The sequence below is a fragment of the Erinaceus europaeus genome, chromosome 11, assembly GCF_950295315.1.
Source record: "Erinaceus europaeus chromosome 11, mEriEur2.1, whole genome shotgun sequence".
In the NCBI taxonomy this organism is placed as follows: domain Eukaryota; kingdom Metazoa; phylum Chordata; class Mammalia; order Eulipotyphla; family Erinaceidae; genus Erinaceus; species Erinaceus europaeus.
Window position 1 is genome coordinate 94,201,206 of NC_080172.1, and position 25,933 is coordinate 94,227,138.

The window sequence follows — 25,933 nt, forward strand, 5'->3', positions numbered from 1 at the left end:
GATCAGCAGATGCAGTATTATTTGATATGGATTGGGAGAGGCATGTGGGAAAGTGGGCCCTATCCTAAGGTTCCAGGACTGGTAGAAATATAGGCTCTATAGTGGAGATGTGAGGTTCCTGCTGTCTTAGGGTTCAAAAAGACAATGGATAGTTAATGTTATCATCACATTATTTGGTAATTGGGTTAACTTTGAAAAGTCCTTTTGTTAGGGTTTGCTGTATAGTACCCAGTATCTTGTATATAGCTGTTCCATTGGTTGCTTCTGATCTACTTGGTCTAGGCTTTTGAGAGAGTCCGCATATCAAATACACAGCCTATATATTAAAAAGACTCAGTCTGTGTTTTAAAAACTTCGAGACATACAATTAATTTTCCCTCATATATTAATTAACTAGTGATTTATATGACTACACTAGGAGTGTGCATAAACACCATTCCCACCACCAAAAGACTGTCCCATCCTACTCACCCACCCCCACCCCCCACCGGCCCTGGAAGCCTCATGTCTACCCCTCACCACAGGGTTTTTACTTTGGTGCCCTACTTTCAATTTAGTCAGATCCTGCTTTTAGTTTCCCTTTCAGATCTTCTTTCTCAACTTCTGTTGATGAGTGGGATCATCCCATATTCATCTTTATCTTTCTGACTTAGCTCACTTAACATAATTCCTTCTAGCTCTGTCCAAGATGGGTCAGAGAAGGTGGGTTTATTGTTCTTAGTTGTATAGTATTCCATTGTGTATATTTACCACAGCTTTCTCAGCCACTCATCCTTTGTTGCGCACCTAGATTGCTTCCAGGTTTTAGCTATTATGAATTGTGCTGCTATGAACATAGGAGGGAGAAGATCTTCACATGCCATACATCAGACAAGAAACGAATCACCAAAATATACAAAGAGCTCAGCAAACTTAGCACCAAAAAAACAAATGACCCCATCCAAAAATGGGCAGAGGATATGAACAAAACATTCATCTCAGAGGAGATCCAAAAGGCTAATAAACATATGAAAAACTGCTCCAGGTCACTGATTGTCAGAGAAATGCAAATTAAGACAACATTGAGATACCACCTCACTCCTGTAAGAATGGCATACATCAAAAATGACTTATGGATACATACACATATGCCCTATCTCATGGCCCCTGGCCTATATCTAGGTTTTGAGGTTTTTTAAGAAGTGAGACATCCAAAATTGGAAATTAAACTTAGGAGTCCTATGAGCTAGGAAAGGTCTTACCACAGTAATGAATCTGAAGGGTTAACATTCCACACTTTGAAGTCTCTGGAAGCAGTCTAAAGTGAAGCATGCTGAGGTGGTACTGTTTGCATTGATTAGGTTAAGGATCAGCAGGTGCAGTATCAGTTGGTATGACTTCAAAGAAGCATGCAGGAAAGTGAGCCCTACCCTAGAGGTTCCAGTAATGGGAGATGTATGGGCTGTGTTAGGGTTTAAGAAGGCAATAGATATTTCTATAACCAAATAATTTGGCAATTAAGTTAACTTTGAAAATCTCATTGTTAGGATTTGTTGTATTATGTAAGACCTCACCATAATTTGTGTCCTTTTCTGCTATTTATAATAGCTGTATCATATAAAGGATACATTTGCTTCTGTTCACCCTGGTCTAAGCTTTTAGGAGATTTAATATTTCAAAGAGCAAGTCGTTATTAGAAATGTATTAACAATTTGATCCCACTGTTAAAATTTGATCTGATTACCAATTTGAAGTCTTAAGTGCTTAGATTAAAGGAACATATAATAGCCTATGGTCTATGCATCAAAAACTTTGACACATTCAATCCATTTTTCCCCTCTCATATTAATTAGTTATTTGTGAGACTGTAAGTTAATAGGAGTGTATACTAATTTACATTCCCACCAGCAATGTAAAAGGGTTCCTCTGTCCCCACATCCTCTCCAGCATTTGTTGCTGCTGTCCTTTTTGATGTATGCCATTCTTACAGGAGTGAGGTGGTATCTTAGTGTTGTCTTGATTTGCATTTCTCTGATAATCAGTGACCTAGAGCAGTTTTTCATATGTTTGTTAGCCTTTTGGATCTCCTCTGTGGTGAATGTTTTGTTCATTTCCTCTGCCCATTTTTGGATGGGGTCATTTGCTTTTTTGCGGCTAAGTTTGCTGAGCTCTTTATATATTTTGGTGATTAGTTTCTTGTCTGATGTCTGGCATGTGAAGATCTTCTCCCATTCTGTGAGGGGTCTCTCTGTTTGTTTAATAGTTTCTTTGGATGTGCAGAAGCTTTTCAATTTGATGTAGTCCCATTGGTTTGTTTCTGCTTTGGTCTTCCTTGCAATTGGGTTTGATTCATCAAAGATGTCGTTGAGGTTTAGGTGGGAAAGTGCTTTACCAATGTTTTCCTCTAAGTATTTGATTGTTTCTGGTCTGACATCTAGGTCTTTGATCCATTTGGAGTTGATTTTTGTTTCTGGTGAGATAAAGTGGTTCAATTTCATTCTTCTGCATGTTTCAACCCAGTTTTCCCAGCACCATTTATTGAAGAGAGCCTCCTTTTTCCATTTAATCCTTTGGGCCCCCTTATCAAAGATTAGATGCCCATAGGTGTTGGGATTTATTTCTGGGCTTTCAATTCTGTTCCACTGGTCTGTATGCCTATTTTGGTACAGCCTCTGTGGAGAGCAGTCTGGAAAACTCTCAGAAGGCTAGACATGGACCTTCCATATGACCCAATAATTCCTCTCCTGGGGTTATACCCCAAGGACTCCATAACACCCAACCAAAAAGAGGTGTGTACTCCTATGTTCATAGCAGCACAATTCATAATAGCTAAAACCTGGAAGCAACCCAGGTGCCCAACAACAGATGAGTGGCTGAGAAAGCTGTGGTATATATACACAATGGAATACTATGCAGCTATCAAGAACAATGAACCCACCTTCTCTGACCCATCTTGGACAGAGCTAGAAGGAATTATATTAAGTGAACTAAGTCAGAAAGATAAAGATGAGTATGGGATGATCCCACTCATCAACAGAAGTTGAGAAAGAAGATCTGAAAGGGAAACTAAAAGCAGGACCTGATCAAATTGTAAGTAGGGCACCAAAGTAAAAACCCAGTGGTGAGGGGTAGGCATGTAGCTTCCTGGGCCAGTGGGGTGTGGGAGTGGGCGGGAGGGATGGGTCACAGTCCTTTGGTGGTGGGAATGGTGTTTATGTACACTCCTAGCAAAATGTAGACATATAAATCAGTAGCTAATTAATATGAGAGGGGGAAATCAATTGTATGTCTCAAAGTTTCTCAAAAGACAAACTGAATCTTTTTAATATATAGGCTATGTATTTGATATGCGGACTCTCTCAAAAGCCTAGACCAAGTAGATTAGAAGCTTCCAATAGCACAGCTATATACAAGATACTGGGTACTGTCCAGCAAACCATAACAAAGGGACTTTTCAAAGTTAACCCAATTAACAAATAATGTGATGATAATATTAACTATTGATTGTCTTTTTGAACCCTAAGATAGCAGGAACCTCACATCTTCACTATAGAGCCCCTACTTCCCCCAGTCCTGGAACCCTTGGATAGGGCCCACTTTCCCGTATGCATCTCCCAATCCAAACCAAATAACATTGCATCTGCCGATTACAACCTAACCAGAGCAACGATTGCTACCTCAACATGCTTTACCTCAGAATGTATCCAGAGACTTCACGTGTGGAATGACAACCCTTCAGCTTCATTACTCGGGTGAGACCTTTCCTTTAATAGTACACTCTAATTTCATCTCAGGTAGTTCACTTTCTAACAAAGTCCCATAACCTAGATATACACCAGTTTCTGTGAGAGAGAGCTTATGTGCACATGTATCCATAAACTATAAAATATATACCTGAAAGCAGGACTACACTAGAGTTTGCAGTGAGTACCTCCCTAACACTTCCTCTCCACTATTCCAAGCTTGGGATCCATGATTGCTCAACAAATTGTTTGGCTTCATATGTTAACTCTCTTTTCAATCACCAGGTTCCAGATGCCACCAGGATGCTGGCTAGGCTTCCCTGGATTGACGACCCCACCAATGTGTCCTGGAGCTCAGCTTCCCCAGAGTCACACCCTACTAGGGAAAGAGAGAGGCAGACTGGGGGTATGGACCGACCAGTCAACGCCCATGTTCAGCGGGGAAGCAATTACAGAAGCCAGACCTTCTACCTTCTGCAACCCTCAACGACCCTGGGTCCATGCTCCCAGAGGGCTAGAGAATGGGAAAGCTACCATGGGAGGGGGTGGGTTATGGGGATTGGGTGTTGGGAATTGTGTGGAGTTGTACCCCTCCTACCTTATGCTTTTGTTCACTAATCCTTTCTTAAATAAAAAATTAAAAAAAAAAAATAGGAGTGTATACTAACACCATTCCCACCATCAAAGGTCTGTATCCACCCCCTTCCTCCAGTATTATTCATTTTAAGTTGCTCACAGTCTAGTAGGTAAAACAAAGCATTGCTTTTTTATCATCTGTAATAGATACTGTAATTAAAATCAGTATTGAATTCATTTAAACTTAGAATGGGATTTAAAAGTGTTAGCACTTTTATTTTCTTGCTACTCTTGGAGTATGTATGCATGTACTATATTTTTAAGTGTCTATATATTGTATTTTTGTACATACAGCATATACTTATGTATATGTATAATTTAACATATGTGCACATTTAGGTAAAGTATGTATGGATACACATATAATTGCATTACATACTTGCCAAATATAACTATAACTGACAATCAACAATAAGCATGTATAATAGTTACCCTTAGTAACATGAAAGGATAAAACCATGGAATATCATCTCAATTTGGCTTTGTGAGTTAGAACATGTTCATACTCTATTAAAATATTATTGTGAATTATTTCAAAATGAACAAGAGTGGCCTTTAGAGGATTCATGGAAAACTATTATGATTAATTAAGTTAACCATTATTTAGCTAAATTAGGTAGAGACCTTTCTGCATTATGGGGAGTGGAACTTTCAGAGGAAAGTATGATGGATGGAATTAATATGTTAAACCCGAACTGATAACATATATTCATCTCTCATTCAGATATAACTGAGGATTTACCTCACAGATTCAAAATTCTTTTTTAGTTCTTTATTACAAGCATCATCACTCTCCCTTGGTTGCTTATAAGTAATTAGGGAAGTATGGAGATAGTTTAAGTAAGTGTATAGGTAGGCCTAGACCTCAACTTGGGAAACTGGCAAACACTCAGGAAATGATATCACATAGCAACAACTTAAACAACTAGATTTAGTACTTGCCATTGAAGTTGACTATATTTCACTGCATCTTTACGACTCTAAACGTCAAAGACACCCACGATAGAAATGTCTGCTTCATTTACATTGTATCTCAGAAGGCTAAGATCTAAAGTGGGAAGGTGAGTACTGTGGGAAGAATGGAGAGACTCAAGCAAAACAGAAGTACTCCTAGCATTTCCAATGTGTATTTTCTGCCATTCTGTGACTCAGAACAAGTCTCTATAATGTTGCGTACATTTATTAGAGATATGTTTGCATTCTTTTTATTATATTTTATATATTGGATAGACACAGCTAGAAATCAATGAAGGTGACATAGAGGGAAAGAGACAGAGAGACACCTGCAGCACTGCTTCACCACTTGCTTTCCCCCTGCAGGTGGGGACCAGGGCATGACCAGTGTGCTCAACCAGGTGCGCCACCACCCAGCCCCTAGAGATATTTTTTTATTGAACTAAATCCTGACTTACACACACTCCATTAAAATAAAACTCAAGTAAAAAGAATCATGGTTCAAGAGACAAAGCAGGGTAATAGACATAATCAGAAAAGTAAGTAAAAGGTGACCTAAATAGTTTATGGAGCTGGCAAAGAGTCCTATGGGTATTGATACCTAAACTGAGTCTTTATGTAGAAAAATAATGTTTTTAAATGCAAACTTTTGAAAAAATGTTTATTATCTTTATTAGATAGAGATATCCAGAAATTGAGAGGGGAAGGGGTGGTAGAGAGGGAGAGATACAAAGAGATACCTGAAATACTACTTCATCACTAGCAAAGCTTTCCCCCCGCAAGTGGGGACAGGGTGGGTGGTGATGAGGGAAGGGGACAGGGACTTGAACCCAGGTCATTGTGGTTTATAACATGTATACTCAACCAGGCGCACCACCACCCGGCCCGTCAGAATTTTTTTTTTTTAATGAAGTAAGTAAGAATAATAATGACAGAGCTGGTGACTCAGCGTAATGATTATGCAAAAGGCTCTCATGTCTGAGGCTCCAAGGTCCCAGATTCAATATCCAACACTACCTTAAACCAGAGCCGAGCAGTGCTCTGGCCTCTCTCTGCCTGTGTCTTTCCCTTTGTATCATTCTCTCTCTCTCTCTCTCTCCCTCCCTCTCTCTCATTAAAATAAAATAAAATATTTTAAAAGAATAATAATGACATTCACTCTCCAAAGAATCAGGCTGAGAAATATAATGTGCTTTTATTTCTGATGCATTGCTACCATATAAAAATATTTTACACAAATGAAAACAAATCATCTTGAAGTTATTGACAACAACAGTTACAGTCTAGTCCTGAAAATCCATATTAAAGAAGGTGAGTGAAGTTGTACAGAACGTGTGTAAATTGGGGCTAGGTAGTAGCACACCTGGTCAAGTGCACACACTACAGTGCTCAAAGACCCAGGTTCAAGCCCTTGGTCCCTACCTGCAGGGGAAAACTTCAGGAGTGGTGAAGTATAGCTGCAGGTGTCTCTCTATAACCCGTCCCCTCTCAATTTCTCTGTATCTATCCAATAATGTATATGTATATGTATATGTATATGTATATGTATATGTATATGTATATGTATATGTATATGTATATGTATATGTATATGTATATATATTAAGTAAAAGGGTGGGGGTAGATGGTTATGCAAACAGACTCTCATGCATGAGGCTCCAAAGTCCCAGGTTTAAGCCTGTGCATCACTATAAGCCAGGACTGAGTAGTGCTCTTGTGAAAGAAAGAAAGAAAGTAAGAAAGAAAGAAAGAAAGAAAGAAAGAAAGAAAGAAGAAAATGTGTGTAACAGGGGACAAATGGTGGCATACCTGGTTGAGTATACATATTACAATGTGCAAGGAGCCAAGTTCAAGCCCCAAGCCCCCACTTGAAAGGAGAAATCTTTGTAAATAGTGCAGCAGTGTTTAAGATGTATCTCTTTCTCCTTCTCTGTCTTCTTCTCTCTCAATCTCTATCAAATCATTAAATAAATTAATTAAACAAAGAAATGTGTGTAATTTTTATAAATTCTTATTGAAAACACACACACACACACACACACACATATATATACCATCAGATGTTTTCAGTCATATATGTAGTATATATAGTGAAAGCAAATGAACTTGTAATATATATATATATATATATATATATATATATATATATTAAGTGGTAAGTGTGTATAAAGTGTATTCACATTACAATAAAATAAGCTATATATCTGTCAAGACATATTGACTACATATATTTGGATGTGCTTAACTTCAGTTTGTTACTAAAATTCTGCCTGGTATTAGGGATACTCTCAAACATTATTTTCCTTAACGTTTTCCCTAATAGCTACTTCAGATATAAAAGTCCAATTTATTTTCAATCATTCAATATCATGTATGGAATTGAAGTTGTTAATGAAATTAGCCTTTTCCTCTTTGATCAAGTTAAAAGGCAGGGGTGGCGACTATCACCATCACTAGTAAACATAGTTTTGGAAGTCTTAGCTATAGCTATTAAACAAGATAAAGGAGGTAAAGAAATGAAAATTATAAGCGAAAAGGTAAAACTGCCATTATTTGCAGATGCTATGATAGTATACATAAAAAATCCTGAGTATTTCAGCAGGAAACGCCTGGAATTTATTAATCAATATAATGGCAGGTTAAGAAGAATAATCAGTGGCTTTTCTCTATGCAAATACAAAATCAGAAGAAGATAAAATTCAGAGATCAATCCCCTTTATAGTAACAGCAACAAGTCTCTAGGAATAAATGTAACAAAGATAGTTAAAAGGGGGCTGGGCGGTAGCACAGCAGGTTAAGCTCACATGGTGCAAAGTGTAATGACCAGGGTAGGGATCCTGGGTGTAGTTGGGTGTAGTTGGGTGCCTCCAACTCCCCCAACTACAGGGGAGTCACTTTGGAAGTGGTGAAGCTGATGTATATCTTTCTCTCCTCCTCTCTGTTTTCCCTCCTCTCTCAATTTCTCTCTGTCCTAGTCAACAGCATCAGCTATAACAACAATAACAACTACAATAAGGGCAACAACAATGGCAGAAAAATTGGGGAAAATGGCCTCCAGGAGCAGTGGATTTGTAGTGCTGGCATGGAGCCCAGAGATAACCCTGGAGACAAAAATAAAATAAAATATAAATTTAAAAAGGAGGTTAAAGACTTGTATACCGAGATTATGAATCACTATTCAAGAAAGTAGAAAAAAGACACAAATAAATGGAGAGATATAAGATGCTCATGGATTTGTAATACTGACATTGTCAAAATTACCACTCTACCCAAATCCATATAGAGATTGAATGCCATCCCTTCCAAGGTGGCACCAAATTTCTTTGAGACAACAGAACAAAAGCAACACAAGTTTATTTGGAATGATATAATACCTAGGATCACTAGGACAATATTGAGAAAAATGAACAAGAGATATAACACTTCTAGGTCTCAAACTATATTATAGGGGGTGTTCTAAGCAGAACTGCCTGATACTGGAATAAAAACCGACTCACAGACCACTGGAATAGAGTTGAGAGCCTAGAAATAAGCCCCCTAAACATTTGGACATCTAATTTTTCACAAGGGCCAAAGCAGCAAAATTTGTAATTGCCTAATCTTGAAAACATGAAGATGTCTAATAGTTCAAGTCCTGGTTCATATATACACAATGGGATCTACTCAGCTGCAGAGGACCCCACCAATGTGTCCTGGAGTCCCGCTTCCCCAGAGCCCTGCCCAACTAGGGAAAGGGAGAGAGAGAGAGGCTGGGAGTATGGATCCATCTGTCAGTGCCCATGTTCAGCGGGGAAGCAGTTGCAGAAGCCAGACCTTCCACCTTAGGATCCCACAATGACCTTGGATCCATATTCCCTGAGGGATAAAGAATAGGAAAGCTATCGGGGGAGGGGAAGGGATAGGGAGTTCTGGTGGTGGGAATTGTATGGAGTTGTACCCTTCTTATCCTATGTTTTTTTGTCAGTGTTTCCTTTTATAAATAATTTTTTTTTAAAAAAGAATACTTTCAAGTAATAATAATGGAAAAGGATCCAAGTTGGGATTCAAAGAATACCTCAGACAAATATGATGAGATGGGAAATTGTACCCATGTGCCAACAATTGTTCTGTACATCATTAACCTCCAATTTAAAAAATGATGAAGTTACCTCCTTTGTTTCATCGTGATATAGGACTTGAAGCTAGTGTATTATCTTCCTTCCTTCCTTCCTTCCTTTCTTCCTCTCTTTCTTTCTTTTTTTTTTTACCAGGACACTGTTCAGCTCTGGTTTATGTTGGTGCGGGGAAATGAACTTGGGACTTTTGAGCCTCAGGTATGAGAGCCTGCATAACCATTATTTTATCTACTCCCTCCTGAAACTATTATGTTAAGTGAAGTCAATCAAAAAGGAAGAGCACAAACGAGATGATCTCCCTTATAGGTGGAATTTAAGAAACCAGAAAAGGATAACACAAAGTTTCAACAATTTAGAAAAGAAAGCTTCGTATTATCCTTATTTATTTACTGGGTAGAGACAGCCAGAAATCAAAAGGGGAGGGGGTGACAGAGAGGAGGAGAGACAGAGAAACACCTGCAACACTGTGTCACCACTCCCAAAGCCTTCCCCCTGCAGGTAGGGACTGGGGGCTAGAACCTGGGTCTTTCAGCATTGTTAACAAATGCATTTAACCAGGTGTGCCACCACCTGGCCTGGAAAAGAAAGTTTGGTTTCTATTTATTTTTTATTTTTATCCTCCAGAGCACTATGAAGCCAAATCTCCTGGTGGCCATTTTTTTTCCTTTTTTTTTTTTTCATTTTATTCAATAGGATAGAAAGATATTAGGATGGGGGAGAGAAATATAAACTGCTTCACCACTTGTGAAGTATCTCTGTTGCAGGTGGAGAGTGGGGGCTAGACCCTGGTTCCTTACACAGGTCCTTGAGCATAGTACCCTGCCTGGAAAAAAAACAAGACTTCTACAACAACAGAGATATGATGACTGAAGGGGTTTAGGTTCTTTAGTGAATTTTGCATAGTGAGCAATGTATAGAAAATATCAGGTTCTTTGCATTACAGTTATAGTATACTGGAAAGAAAAATTGCAGATGTTTGCTGTAATGTTATCAGAGATAGCACAAACACCTGTGTAAATTAGTGATATTCGTTTTTCTACATGTAATTTCATTATTACATATTATCAGATTCTATTCATTATCTATTAAATAATGTTCAGATTCTTAGAGGTAATTTATAGTTCAATTCAACTTACTAAATTTAGGCATTTCAGTGGAAAAAAAAGAAAATTTATTTGACAAATATAGTCTTGACAATATAATTGTTTAACTGTGGACATATGCTGTTTGAAAATAAATTATAGTGTTGTACAATTGGGCTGGAGCAGTGGCTGGGCTGGAGCAGTGGCTATGCTTGTGGACTCCAAGACAGACAGACTGAGTTTTCAGGTTCAAAAACTGTCCTTCCCAAACACTGGTGATTCATTGAGAAAAATAAATAAATTAAAGAATAATGTAAATTTAAGTGTTACAGACATCTTAGACAATGCTCAGTGTTTTTTGTATGTAATTTAGTTATACTATGTCATTTTATGTTTGTTAAAGAAAATTACTATGTATGTACTAATTAATATTTCTGTTTTATTTCATTTACACTAATCATCTTAACTGATTATCAAACAAATGCAATTCATCAAAGATGTAAACTTGTCCAAAATTTGGAAACATATTAATAAGAACTCATAGTAAATGAAACAATGATCTAGGCTTTAATTGTAAATTAACTCATACTCCTAAATATAACAAATTTATTCAATGCACATCAGTTTTATTTGATGTGATACATCTTTATAATTTGTCTGTTAAAATCAAAGAAATAGAAGAAGTGTCAAAGTCAATTTTGTCTTTTCCTCTTGAAAGCATGCATTTAAATATGTATGAATACATTAGTATATAATATAAATATTAGATGCACAAATAGAAATTGGGATAAATATGTCATATGCACCCCAAGTAATTAATAAGGAATGCAAATAGTTTTATTGAAAGAATATTAAAACATATATAAATATGTTTTGAAATGGTTGAATAAATCAGTTTAAGAGATGGAGGCATTACCATTAAATTTAATAAGACATGAAAGTTAAGAAAGACAGAAAGGAAAGAAAGAAGGAAAGAAGGAAGGAAGGAAGGAAGGAAGGAAGGAAGGAAGGAAGGAAGGAAGGAAGGAAGGAAGGAAGGAGGAAAGAAAGGGAAAGAAATACTTTGTATTGCACTAAAGTAAAAGACTCTGGGGTATGGGGTAGATGGTGGGAAGAGTGCAGGTCCCAGAAAAGGCTGACAGAGGACCTAATGGGTGTTGTATTGTTATGTGGAAAACTGAGAAATGTTATGCATGTAGAAACTGTTGTATTTACTGTTGAATGTAAAACATTAATCCCCCAATAAAGGAAAAAATAAGTTTTAAAAAGAGGAAGGAAGAAAAAAGAAGAAAGGATGAAAGAAAGGAAAAGGAAGAGAGGAAGGAAGGGAAGAAGAGAAGAAGGAAGGAAGGAAGGAAGGAAGGAAGGAAGGAAGGAAGGAAGGAAGGAAGGAAGGGAGGAAGGAAGGAAGGGTGTTGAAGAAATAGGGGCTAGGTGTTGGTGCGCCTAGTAGAACACACATTACAGTGCTCAAGGATATAGTTTCAAGCCCCTAATCTCCACCTGCAGGAGGAGAGCTTCATGAGCAGTGGTCCCCTTCTCTCTCACTCTTTATTTTAAAGATTTTATTTATTTATTAATGAGAAAGATAGGGAGAGAAAGAACCAGACATCACTCTGATACACATGTTACTGGGAATCAAACTCAGGACCTTCTTCTTCTTCTAGCGTTTGCCCTTCTTCCGTAGCCAGTCAACAGCGTCAGGTTGAGCCTGATGTCTGCTTGTTGCTGGCTTTGAAATTGACTGGGATCCATGTGGATTCAGTCGGCTAGGAAGGATAGTCAGTTTCCCCACTAGATGGGTACTCACGGGATGCACCACGAGAAGGTCGATCCAATGCATCCCACTCAGGACCTCATGCTTGAGAATCCAATGTTTTATCCACTGTGCCACTTCCCAGACCACTCTCTCTGTCTCTATCTCTCCCTTCCATCTCAATTTCGCTTTGTATCTACCAAAATAAAATAAAAATATTACAAAAAACAATAAAAGGAAAGAATTGAAGAAATATATTATTTGTGAAATCCACCCTGACATTTTGAATAGAAGAACTACTATAAGTAGGGATGTAGAATACTGTTGATGTATTTCTTTGAGAAGATTTTTCTGTGGAAGTTATTTATTAAAACATTCAAATGGTCTTACAGTTTTGGGGTTATATTTAGTCTGTTATATTGAATAGTATGGGTGAAATAATATATCATACATCATTATTAGCAAGTGAAGTCTATAGTTTATGTAACATTTTATAGTTTTATGGATTTTTTCAAATGTATGGTGTCATATATCCACCATTAGAGCATCACACAAAATAATTTCACTATCCTAAAGTTTCCCTTTTCTTCACCTATTAATCCCTTCTTCTCTTCCACCTTCTTCTGATAGCCACTGCTCTCTTTACTGTCTCTGTAATTTTGCCTTTTTTTCCCAAAAAGTCGCAAAGTTAGAATTATAGAATAATGGAGATTGATCTGACTGATTTATGTCAGTCAGTTTCTTTGTACAATATTCATTTAAAATTATTTCATGACTTTTATTAGCTTGACTTCTCATTTCATTTTAAGCTTGAAAAATGCCCCATTTTATGGAGTATTGCCTACAGTAGGTTTCTCCATTCACTTATGAAAATATATCCAGATCTCTTCATTTTGTGATGTTTACACTAGAGGCTTTTCATACAGAGTGAATCATCAATTACCCAAGTACATACTTCAGTATTGCATTATTAGAGAATCCTAAGCAACCTTCTTTTCTCTTTCTCAAGACTGTGTTTCTTTCTCCTATTTAAACTTGAAATACCTTCATTTTATTATCTAAAAATATTAAAACAATGCTTTAGAAAGTTATGTTTACCACTGTATTCACAGAAACATTCACAAAACTCAAGACATGAATATAACCAAAATGTGACCATGAATGGACTACTACTCAGTTGAAACCATGAAACCCTGTTTTTTTTCTCAATAACACCCCCTTCTAGCAAAAAATCAAAAGATATACATAGCATAGATAAAGTAACAAGAGGTCCTGACATTATGCCAGACATCAATATTTCTTAAATTGTATCTTTTTTTACCCACCTACTGGACCACAGAACATGATTTTATTAGCATTAGTAGATAATAATTAAAACATAGTCCTATATTTCTTTTTTTTAAAACTATGTTTTTTACTATTATTATTTATTTATAAAAAGGAAACACTGACATAACTATAGGATAAGAGGTACAACTGACACAATTCCCACCACCAGAACTCTGTATACCATCTCCACCCCTGATAGCTTTCCTATTCTTTTTTTTTTTATTTATTCCCTTTTGTTGCCCTTGTTGTTTTATTATTGTAGTTATTATTGTTGTTGTCGTTGTTGTTGGATAGGACAGAGAGAAACGGAGAGAGGAGGGGAAGACAGAGAGGGGGAGAGAAAGATAGACACCTGCAGAACTGCTTCACTGCCTGTGAAGCGACTCTCCTGCAGTTGGGGAGCCAGGGTTCGAACCGGGATCCTTATGCCGGTCCTTGTGCTTTGCGCCATCTGCGCTTAACCCGCTGCGCTACAGCCCGACTCCCAGCTTTCCTATTCTTTAACCCTCTGGGTTAACCCTATTCTTTAACCCAGGGTCATTATGGGATGCAGAGGTGGAAGGTCTGGCTTCTATAATTGCTTCCCCACTGAACATGGGCATTGACAGGTCGATCCATACTCCCAGCCTGCCTCTCTCTTTCCCTGGTGGGGTGGTCTCTGGGGAGTCAGAGCTCCAGGACACATTGGTGGGGTCGTCTGCTCAGGAAAGTCTGGCTGGCATCATGTTAGCACCTGGTGGCTGAGAAGAGAGTTAATATATAAAGCCAAAAAAGTTCTTTCTTTTTTACTTTGGTGCCCTACTTACAATTTGGTCAGGTCCTGCTTTTACTTTCCCTTTCAGATCTTCTTACTCAACTTCTGTTGATGAGTGGGATCATCCCATACTCATCTTTATCTTTCTGACTTAGCTCACTTAACATAATTCCTTCTAGCTCTGTCCAAGATGGATCAGAGAAGGTGGGTTCATTGTTCTTGATAGCTGCATAGTATTCCATTGTATATATATATATATATATACCACAGCTTTCTCAGCAAACGCTAGAAGAAGACAGCTTTCTCAGCCACTCATCTGTTGTTGGGCACCTGGGTTGCTTCCAGGTTTTAGCAATTATAATTGTGCTGCTATGAACATAGGAGTACACACCTCTTTTTGGTTGGGTGTTATGGAGTCCTTGGGAAAGCAGAAGTACACTAGAGTTTGCAGTGAGTACCACCCCCCAACACTTCCTCTCCACTATTCCAAGCTTTGGGTCCATGATTGCTCAACAACTTGTTTGGCTTCGTATGTTAACTCTCTTTTCAGTCACCAGGTCCCAGATGTCATCAGGATGCCGGCCAGGCTTCCCTGAACTGAAGAACCCACCAATGTGGCCTGGAGCTCCGCTTCCCCAGAGACCCACCCTACTATGGAAAGAGAGAGGAAGACTGGGAGTATGGACTGACCAGTCAACGCCCATGTTCAGTGGGGAAGCAATTACAGAAGCCAGACCTTCTACCTTCTGCAACCCACAATGACCCTGGATCCATGCTCCCAGAGGGATAGAGAATGGGAAAGCTATCAGGGGAGGGGGTGAGATATGGAGAATGGGTGGTGGGAGTTGTGTGGAATTGTACCCCTCCTACCCTATGGTTTTGTTAATTAATACTTTCTTAAATAAAATAAATAAATAAATTAATTAAAAAGTTCTTTCTTTCACCAGAGCACTGCTCAGCTTTGGGTTATGGTGGTGCTGGGGATTGAATTTGGGACTTTGGAGCCTCAGACATGAGAGTATGCTTGGATAACCATTGTGCTATCTATCCCCACCCCATCAACAACATTAATAGCATATGGACATAAGGCTAGACAAGAGGTATATTCAGCTCTCTGTGAATTCAGATATCCACTTCTTCAAATATTTCTGAATAGTATGAATATTTCTCTGCAACTTAAATTACTATTGCAGAGAAAAACGTGAGAAATCTTAGATTGCCTCAGCATTTACTTCAAAAAGGAAAAGCTATGAACTTACAACCATAGTATTTGTGAAATACTATAATTTTGATACCATTTACTTTTTTTAATGAGAATATTGCTTAGCTCTGGTTTATGGTTGTGCCAGGGACTGAATCTGAGAATTCCGGTGCCTCAGATATGAAAGTCTGTTGCATGAACTGCTTGCTATTTTCCTAATCTCATACCTGTTACTTAAAAAGTGATTCATTTATGTATGTATTTATTTACATGGGAAATACAGACAGCCAGGGAGAGATTAACGTAACACTCAGCTTTATTATATGCTCATGTTGGGGATTGAACTTGATATTTTGGGGGTTTCAGGCAGGTAAATTCTATGCTCTAATACTAGGCTATCTTTATAATGTCATACCTGTTGCCTTAAAAATATAGCCACCGGAGGTGAATTTCACGATGATAATTTGTACCTTCTAGGTATAGCATCTGATATATACAAATAAAAGTAATATATATACATATATGTTCCAAATATTCTGATTTATATCATGAATTGATTTGTATCAATAAAATATGCACATACAGGGACAAATGTCCCAATGAAGTAAATATAAGGTACATGAAAGAGAAATTATGGGATATGTATCAACAATACCTAGGTTAGCCTTTTTTACTATTTATATTATGCAATGCAGAATTGCCTCCCACCCAATTTTTATTGTACATTTTGAGGGAGAGAGAAAGAAAGAGAAAGTGAGAGAGAGAGAAAGAAAGAGACACCAATCCTCTCTTCTGCCATCCACAGAGCTCCCTTGGTGTTATTCTTAGAGCTATCATTTAGTTCATGGGATCGAATCCAGGATCTACTAGATCATGAAGCATGCTACCTACTAATCATTTATCAAACCTCAGGTTGGACTTCAGAATCATGTTGCTACAGAATTGATTTCAGACTCAACTACCTTCTAGCAAGTCTGGATTATTCTCACCCAGAACATGGGGATGTCATATACCCTTCATACTTGTAGAAAATATACAGAAAATAGTAGGTATAGACAAATTAAATTGGCATCTGTCACATAACATTCAATCTTACTTATAATCTTCCTATAACTTTGGTCAGTATTACTTCATAAGTTGCTAGTTATGTGCCGGGATAGCCTGAGGGTACTTCTTCCCGAGCTAGTGCTCTCAGGCTTGGAGAGAACTCAACTGGAGCCGATCTAGGCTGCTGCGTGGGAGAGGGATCAGGAACTCGTGCCGCACTAACTTCCGCAGGAGATACACTCTGGAACTCTCGGAGCCGGAAAGCAATTTCCAGGTGTCTTTAATCAGAAGAGCAGCTGTTTTTATACTCTCCAAGTAGGGTGGAAACAGGATGTGATATAGAGAGGGTGGAGAGAAAAGTGACCGGTGAAAATCAGAGTGTGACAAGGAGGGGGCAGAACAGGCAAGAATCCTATCACTGAACCACCAATGACCTGGAGTGCTTTATGTAAAAGTGATTTATGTAAATAGACCAAAGCTTTGGATCAGTAAATCCCTATATAGGCATATGGTTAAGCAGAAGCCAGGGGGAGGTGGCATACTACCCAACAGTTATGGAACTCAAGTATTCATGATCTAAGTGAAAAAAAGCATAAGAAATACTTTGAATGATCTCACACATATATATAACTTAGGAAATAAAGCAATGAAAGAAATGGGGTGAAATGTATAGAAACCTATGACTAAATCCTGTCTCTGGAGCCACTAAGGGTAGAGCAAAGAGTGTGTGTGTGTAGGTGGTAAACTCTGCCTGAACATATTCTGGGGAGCTTTAAAATCATATTTCAGAGACAACAGTTTGTAAAACATTTCCACAATAAAAAATCATTTCAAATTGTGGCTAGATGTTGACACACCAATGGAGTGCACATGCTACCATGCATGAGGACCATGGTCCCCACCTACATGAAGGAAGCTTCACAAATAGTGAAGCAGTGCTATAAGAATCTATCCTTCTCTGTCTCCCACTCTGCTTCTCACTCTCTCTCAAAGATAAAAGAGGAAATAGTCACTAGGAGTGGTGGAGTCATGATGCAGGAACTGAGCACCAGCAATAACTGGTGGTAAAAATAAGTAAATGAATAAATAAAATATTTTATTATCTTTATTGAAAAACTCTAACAAACATGGTTTTGTAACTTCAACATATGCAAGACATAGAAACTGCTTATAGATTTATATGATTTATATAGAGACAACTTCTGTCATCAGTCATTCATACTCACTCATACTCCAATGAGAAAATGATCCTGAGCTAGGTAGCTCTTTGTGAACTTCAGATGTAACTGGAACACATTCTAAATTTATGTATAAAGAAATTGTCCATGTAAGTGAGTATGGAGAGGCAAATAAACCTATTGGGGAAAAAAATTGAGATTTGTTTTTGGCACAGCTCTTTGAAACAGACTGACTATTTCATACTCTGATTTCTTCACCCTTGAAAGCAACTATTATTTTGTTCTTCATCATAGTTACATGACATTCCATTTGGTAGTCAGCTTATTTTTAGTCAGACTATCATATCAACATATTTTTCAACAGGACAATATCACTACACTTGAACTTGGAATCGTATAATGTGAGGAACTTCCCAGAGAAAAAGAAGAAAACTACTAGCAAATGGGAAATTATAAGTCTAGACCAACACGAACTTGCACTGGTAATTGTCTTTATATTCTTAAATTCATAATGGTTCAGCAGCACTTATATAAGCTAATTTTTCTTTGCAATATCAATTAATTTTATATAGAAAATAAGACAATCTACTATACAAAGGTGCCTTAAGTTTATCCGCATTCAAATTATTTTTCTTGATAACATATTTAGGAGAACTGAAAAATTCTTATATAAATATATATTTACGATATATTTTTTAGAAAAGAAGGACATTGCTGAAATTTGAATTTAAGCTAAATTTTAAATGGTTAATATTTAATATCTTAAAAATACTTGTCTAGGAACTTGATTTCCAAAATATAATTAGAATGCAATAGGATAAAATGAAATAAGTCAAGCATATTCTTTTATGTAAATATATTATACAATATCAAATGGTTTCTTAATTGCTACAATTCAGTATGATTACATTTTAAATACAAACATCTACATTGTATACTCACAATCAGTAATTTAAATTATGTACTGTAGAACTCAGAATAAAAAAGAGAATTTTAATTACTTTTGTGTTGTGATCTTGTCTGCATTCTGTAAATCACAATTATGAATCAGATCTATTTGTTTCTTTTTACTAGATGAATGGAAGAAGAAAGTCAGTGAATCTTACGTTATTATACTAGAAAGATTAGAAGATGACCTACAGATCAAAGAAATAGAACTTTCACAACTAAGGCATATATTTGGGTAAAGTTTTCAAGAGTTATTATTTCTTTGTATAAGTATATTCAATATCATTTAGATTTAAATGTATCTCATTATATTTAAACACAGCCCACATAATTGCAGATGTATGCAATTATATTTTTTACCTTAAAAGATAAGTTTTGTATTTCCCAAAATACAAGTATATCATCTCTTTAAAATATGACTTGCATGCTCTCATCACTAAAGTTTAAAAAGAATGGGTTCTAAGGCACAGACTTAGTTTAAATAATCTCTAGAATTAAATCATTCTTGTAAACCAAGTTAAAAAAAATTAGCAAGATTCTGCTTCCCAGATGATGGCTGAATGTTGCCCATATTGTTCTCTTTGAGCTAGTAGGGTAAGGCCAGTTTTTTTTTTTTCAGGAAGGAAAAGGCTTTTTATTGCAGTTCAAACACAATGGAGGTAGGAGCCTCTGGTCAAGTCTATCTCCTTTTTCTTACAATGTAGGGAATATTTGTACAGGTGGAAATAAGGGCTGTAAATTTAGAAGGCTGCTTCTGGAGCAAATAGAATTAGGAATGACAGGTTTCCTGGATCATGATGGATTTTCTCCCAAAGCCCTTCTTGTTGTCTTAAAGGCCCCGGGGCAAGCAGAAATAGGGTAGGGGAGGGTAATGAATTTCTGAGTTTTCTTTTAGTTTCAAAATTCAGCTTTAACACATGAGAAGTTCCCTGTTTTAACAACCTCCTCTCTGATCTCTTCACATTCGAAGTATGCCCCTTCATGGAACTGAGCATCATTCTGCTCCTGTACAATCATATGACAATGTATAAGATTGGTGTTAGAATTTCAGTGGGCTTTGTTCCATGATAACAAGAGAAAAAACAATCTGGATTAGTGTCACAGATTAGTGCTGGAAGACACAAAATGTTCAGAAAAGAGGGGCAGGACCTTTATATACACAAACAGCCTTCTGGAGAAATTGAATCTGGCACTGAAAAATTAGATGAGTTTTGGAGGATCAGGTTAAGTTAGATGTCTAACTTCATGTAGATAATTAGCTATATGTTTAGTTGGCAGCTGTGATGTTCATTTAATGTACTTATGGCAAATAATTCCCTGTGTTTCCTTGGGAAAACAAGTGTAAAGCTCTGAACAAATTAGATATTAAAAAAATAGATACAGTGAACATAAAAAGCTGGCATAACTAGCAAATGTGCAAGGGCCAGAGTAAGGATCATGGTTTGAACCCCTGGTTCCCCACCTGCAGGGGAGGGGAGTTGCTTCACAGGCGGTGAAGCAGGTCTGCAGGTGTCTATCTTTCTCTCCTCCTCTCTGTCTTCCCCTCCTCTCTCCTATCCAGCAACGGCAACAATAATAACTACAACAATAAAACAACAAGGAGAGTATCCTTGTACAATATGTTTTATAGGAAATGTGTCAATTAGATCTAAAGCTCTCATAATTTTTTTCAGTTTATGGTTTTGGATAGTTAATTCTCTGTTATTTGACCCCAAGTGGTTGACTCATTTTGTTACCCATGATGAAGTACTATGGACTGACTTCTCATGTGGTCTTACATTTTCAGATATGGAAAAATATTTGAAAATCACGTAGAAATGTGATGGATAGTATGTTATGAGTGTATGAATATATACTTATTTAGCTGGAAAAGAAAAAAGTAATTTTGGAATTAATAATAACTTCTTTAACTCCTGCTGAATAATAAATATGCTGAATCAACAGTGATTAATACTGGGGCTTGGTAGTATTGCAGTGGATTAAGCGCACATGGCACACAGCACAAGGATCTGCATAAGGATCCCGGTTGGAGCCACCTGCAGGGGGGTCGCTTCACAAACGATGGAGCAGGTCTGCAGGTGTCTATCTTTCTCTCCCCCTCTCTGAATTCCCCTCCTGTCTCCATTTCTCTTTGTCCTATTCAACAACAACTGCAGTGATGGTGACAACAGTAACAAGTGCAGAAAAAATGTGAATAAATGGCCTCCAGGAGCAGTGGATTTGTAGTGCAGACACCAAGCCCCAGCGATAACCCTGGAGGCAAAAACAAATAAACAAGCAAACAAAAAGTGATTAGTACTAGGAGATTTTCTTCAGATTTTTAAAGACAAAATTAAAAAAATATATATCATTATTATTTTTAATTTTATTTATTTGATAGGACAGAGAGAAATTGAAGAGGTAGGGAGAACACACCGAGAGACCTGGGACCTTGCTTCACTACTTGTGAAACATTCCCTCTGCAGGTGGAGACCTGGGGTTGATCCTGGCTCCCTGGACATTGTAATGTGTGCTCTTAACCATGCGCACTACTGCCCAGCCCCTAGTCTTCCTTTTTTTTTTTAGTTTAGCAGGTATTAGATAATTATGTCAAGGCCAATTTAAATAGCCTTGTTCTTTCAAGAGTTATATTTAACACTGGATTTGAGTTGTAGGTATTTTTCATGCCACATCAACAACTAGCTGTTACTAGACCTCCTACTATAGCTGACTTGTATTTCCACTACGGATTAAATTTGAGTTCTGTTCTGCTCATTAATGTTATGAAAGAGAAGCAGGAATCAGTGTTATATTAAAGTTCAATATTTGTTGGTCCAGTTATATTCAAGGTATTATTTTCATATACATCAAGACAAATACAAATAATTACTGTGACCCTCCCATGTTAGATAATGTTAATTTTGGTGTTTTATAAAGACCTAGGAACATTGTATCTTTTGAGGAGCCTGAAATCAGTAAGTGCTAGAACTGCGATTTGTAGCCAGGCTTGGCTGGCTACTAAGCTGTGCTTCTTACTTCAGGAGTTCGCAATCTGGTAGAGGAGAAACATACATATAAATAACACTCCCAGAAGACAAGCCATGACAAGTGTTAAGTGGAAAGAAAAATAAATGATTTTCAAATATATATATATAAAATATTTTGGATCTTGATTTATTCAGCAGTTTTCCAAAGCATTGCAAATAAAAGGCAGAGTTAAGTAAAGATATATAAGCAAAATTAGATGAGAACCATAGAAAGTCTCAAGGAGTCAAGAAAAACTAATGTTGACCCTATTATCCAAGTTGAATAAGAAAGTTATCTGCTATTATGGTCATATGGAACTTTCAGTTCAGTTTCTTCTATTTTTAAGCTTTGTTTCCTTTGATGTATTACTTGAACTTCATACACATCTATAAAGTTTAGTTAAGAAGCAACCTCACAAGGTGGGGGGGTGAGTGGTGGCAAGGAGTGGTAGTGTATCCAGTAACAAGAATATGTTACAATGATCAAAGACCCAGGTTCAAGTCCCTGTTCCCCACGTGAAGGAAGGAAACTTCTTGATTGGTGGAACAATATTGCAAGTTTCTCTCTCTCTCTCTCTGTCTCTGTCTCTCTCATATCCTCTCCTCTCTATATCCCCATTCATTATCAATTTCTGTCTCTATCAAAAAAAAATAAAGGAATAACCTTACAGGACATTTTCAAAATGTCTAACAGTTAAAAGCTAAGAATTTAATGCACAGTAGGCATGGAGTAATCAAAGGTCTCTATTATCATGATTGACTGAATAAAATAGGCATAAGCATGTTGAAAGACTGAAGCGGTATTATCAGTTAAACGTACTTATTGAAGACTACTTGGTGATTTGCTTACTAAAGTTTTTTTAAATATTTATTTATTATTTGTTCCCTTTTGTTGCCCTTGTTGTTTAATTGTTGTAGTTTTGATTGATGTCGTTGTTGTTGAATAGGACAGAGAGAAATGGAGAGAGGAGGGGGAAGACAGAGAGGGGGAGAGTAAGATACACACCTGCAAACCTGTTTCACCACTTGTGAAGTGAATCCTCTGCAGGTGGGGAGCCAGAAGCTCAAACCGGGATCCTTAGGACTAGGCAGTTCCTTGTGCTTTGCACCACTTGCGCTTAACCCACTGTGCTGCTGCCCAGCTCCCTAAAGTTTGTTTTTTGCTTACTAAAAGTTAGAAATGGAGAGTATTAAAGGTTTGTATATGAACAGAATATTTTCAAAAGTGCAAATGTAGAATATTAGAACAATTCCTTATGATTACCAAATCTAAAAACGAAAATTTAAAGACTGTGATAGGCATTTGGACAGTTGTTAGACCAGTTTACTAGAAGGTTCATCAAAATTTGTATCACACTTGCTAAAAATAATGCCAGGGCATTTTGTGAAGAGGAAGAGTAGTAGTCTAGTGCTGAATCTGCTAAGGAAACCACAAAAATGAACCAGAGATACTCTTGAGGAATGGCTTTCAGAAACCTGAATAGTTGTTGTCACTATGGATATTTTCAACCTCCTGCCTCCTCTTTAGAGTCAATGGATCTGCTGCAATAGATTATTTCTAATTAAAGTTCTACCCTGTATTTTCCTTTTTTTGCTGAGACCTTTTTGCCTAGGATGGGATAAGTGAAAAGATGGGGACCATAGGAACAAAAATAGGCAACTTACAAGGTTTTTTTTTTTTTTTTTTTTTTTTTTTTATCAAGCTGAGGAAGTCAAATAAGTAGGCAAAAGCAAAGCTTAGTACTCTGATTGCTTGACACCATCAAGACAGATAGTAACATTGGGAAAGAGTGCCAGTGGTGCCTAAAACAATATTTAAAAGGCTTACTTTTCTCTAGTATATAATAATAGATTACAACGAAAGAAAAGAATGAAGTGGTATGAATATGAATTGTCTTACTCATGTACTTGCACAACATTTTAAACTATTTGTGAAGAGCCAGTATATTGCTTTTTCAGACTCATTTATTGTAGTTGTCTTTATTCCATCAGTTAGTGATATCACCAAGTAGTAACCAAATTGATTCTTAGACTGCATGACATTTATAGTGGTCATCAAAGGGAATGGAGGGAGTAGGCAGGAAGAGGAAAAATGGATGGACACTTCCATATCACCATAGTATAGGAACTTTGGTTGTAAGTATAGTGAATCTTTATATCCACATAGTAGGCATGAAACCGTAATCTTAGTAGCTTAAGTACTGTAAGCAATTGTTCCTTGATTTAAAGATTACTTCTGTGATGAACAACCTATCGTACTACCTAAACATTTAGATAACATGGAAACTATATAAAATTCCTGAAAACAAGCATTTAACTCTAGTGTGTAAATATAGGTTTGCCTAGAGTTTTTAAAAATATTTTATTTATCTTTGATAGAGATAAATTGAGAGAGAAAAGGGAGGGAGGGAGAGAGAGAGAGAGAGAGAGAGAGAGAGAGAGATTTGCAGTACTGTTTCATAGCTTGTGAAGCTTCCCCCCTGCAGTAAGGGACCAGAGGCTTGAATCTAAGTCCTTGAGCACTTCATGCTCAGCCAAGTGCACTACTGCCTGCCCCACACCTTGGTCTTTTTTTTTCCTTTTATTGTTATCATTTTTTGACAGTTTGTGACATTTTTGTTAGAGATCTTTCACACCACTGTGTGTCTTCTTCTGTCAGTTCAAATGCACAGTAAATCTGATATTCCATCCACCCACAATAAATTACAGAACACTAATATTGACATAATGGAACTAATACCTAATATAAAAGGTGCTAAGCCAACTTTTTGTATATTCCAACTTATAGTATTTTGGGAATCAGAGATCAGTATGAGAAAGGATGAAAAATAATGTCCCTTTGTCTTCCAAAGTAAAGTTGCATGCACTCATAGTTTTGGGTGTTTATTGAGTTAATAAATGGGAGATAGAGATTATGAAAAAAAGAATGCAGAAAGAAGTAGGAGGTATAGTGAAGTACCATGGTCTAATTATTTCCACCTAGCTATCTATGTTCTTATGTTTATTACTTTAATAGTACTTTTGACATGTTGCCTTTATCCATATACAAGTCTAGCCACTAAGATAAATGTTTCCTAATGATAGTTTTGTTTTATTTATATTTGTATTTATTTGTAATAATTATTTGTAGCAACAGTGCTATTGTGGGTGAAGTGAAATAAGGATTCTAGAAGTGTACCCTCACCCCCTAAACCCTGATGGTTTGATAGTAGGTGATTCTCAGTGAAAAAATCAAGAGACTCCATCAGATTTCATGAAGAAAAAGTCTTTATTGAAGTGAAAGCAGAGAGAAAAAAAAGTTTGATATATGCACAGAAATATGTTGGCCCTCAAGAGTGAGAGAGGTGTCAAGTTTTCTAGCTCTCCTAGTTTTATAGTGGGTCTACAGTGGGTGTAAGTTATAATACAAAAGTAAATGTGTTGGACTCTTGACTTCTCCCTTACCTTGTGTCCTGTAGCCTTTAGTCACTATCCTCTGGTGTGCACATCTCCATGTTACTACCTCAAATGAGACAGAAAGGAGAGACACTAGTGTAGGTCCAAGATTTTCTGTCATCTGGCCTCCTCCAAGTTGCTTGGTTAGCTGGGCAGCTCCAGAGTTCCTGGTGTGTCTTCCAGTATTCTAGAGGCCCTCAAGACTGTGTCTACATGACCCATGGAGGTCTCTGTCCCTAAATAATCTCTAATGATGCAGTCATATGACAGACATGCTTGTTGATATTCTAATGTTTACGTAATCCTAAAAGTATGGGTGTGAAGTGCTTAACACAGTGATTGGCATATGGAAAACAATAAAAAAGTTGATTAAATCAGTAATAGTTATTCTTTATCTTAATGATTCTCTTAGGTAGGAATCACAATTGCTATTTTATACCTGAAGAAAATGAGCTAATTAAATTAAATTGAATAGACCTATGTTACACAACTTTAATGGCTGAGCTGAGATCACACCCAGCTAGACTTGATTTCAAAATGTCATAGTCTTCATCATCTTATTTATTAACCTGGAAAGGGGATAGAGGAACAAAATTCATTTTCCTCATGTAACTCTACAATTTTGTTATCCTTTGTATTTTGGAACTAATCTTGAATGTAGAAGCAGAAGGACACAGTTTTACCCCCTTTGAAATTGAACATGTTTAATAAATAAATGATAATAGTTAGAATAATGTCAAGTTCCATGAAAAAGCAGTTGTAATATTTAGA

The 25,933-nt window shown here is 37.0% G+C and overlaps 1 protein-coding gene across 1 annotated transcript in view; it reads left to right on the forward strand.

Moving 5' to 3' along the window:
* TNNI3K (TNNI3 interacting kinase) overlaps nt 1-25,933 on the forward strand; it is a 428,191-nt gene that overhangs the window by 26,516 nt on the left and 375,742 nt on the right. The window contains 2 exon segments of the mRNA XM_060202368.1: nt 18,139-18,256; nt 18,849-18,957. Of these exon segments, the coding sequence (XP_060058351.1) occupies nt 18,217-18,256; nt 18,849-18,957 (149 nt within the window). The 5' untranslated portion in view covers nt 18,139-18,216.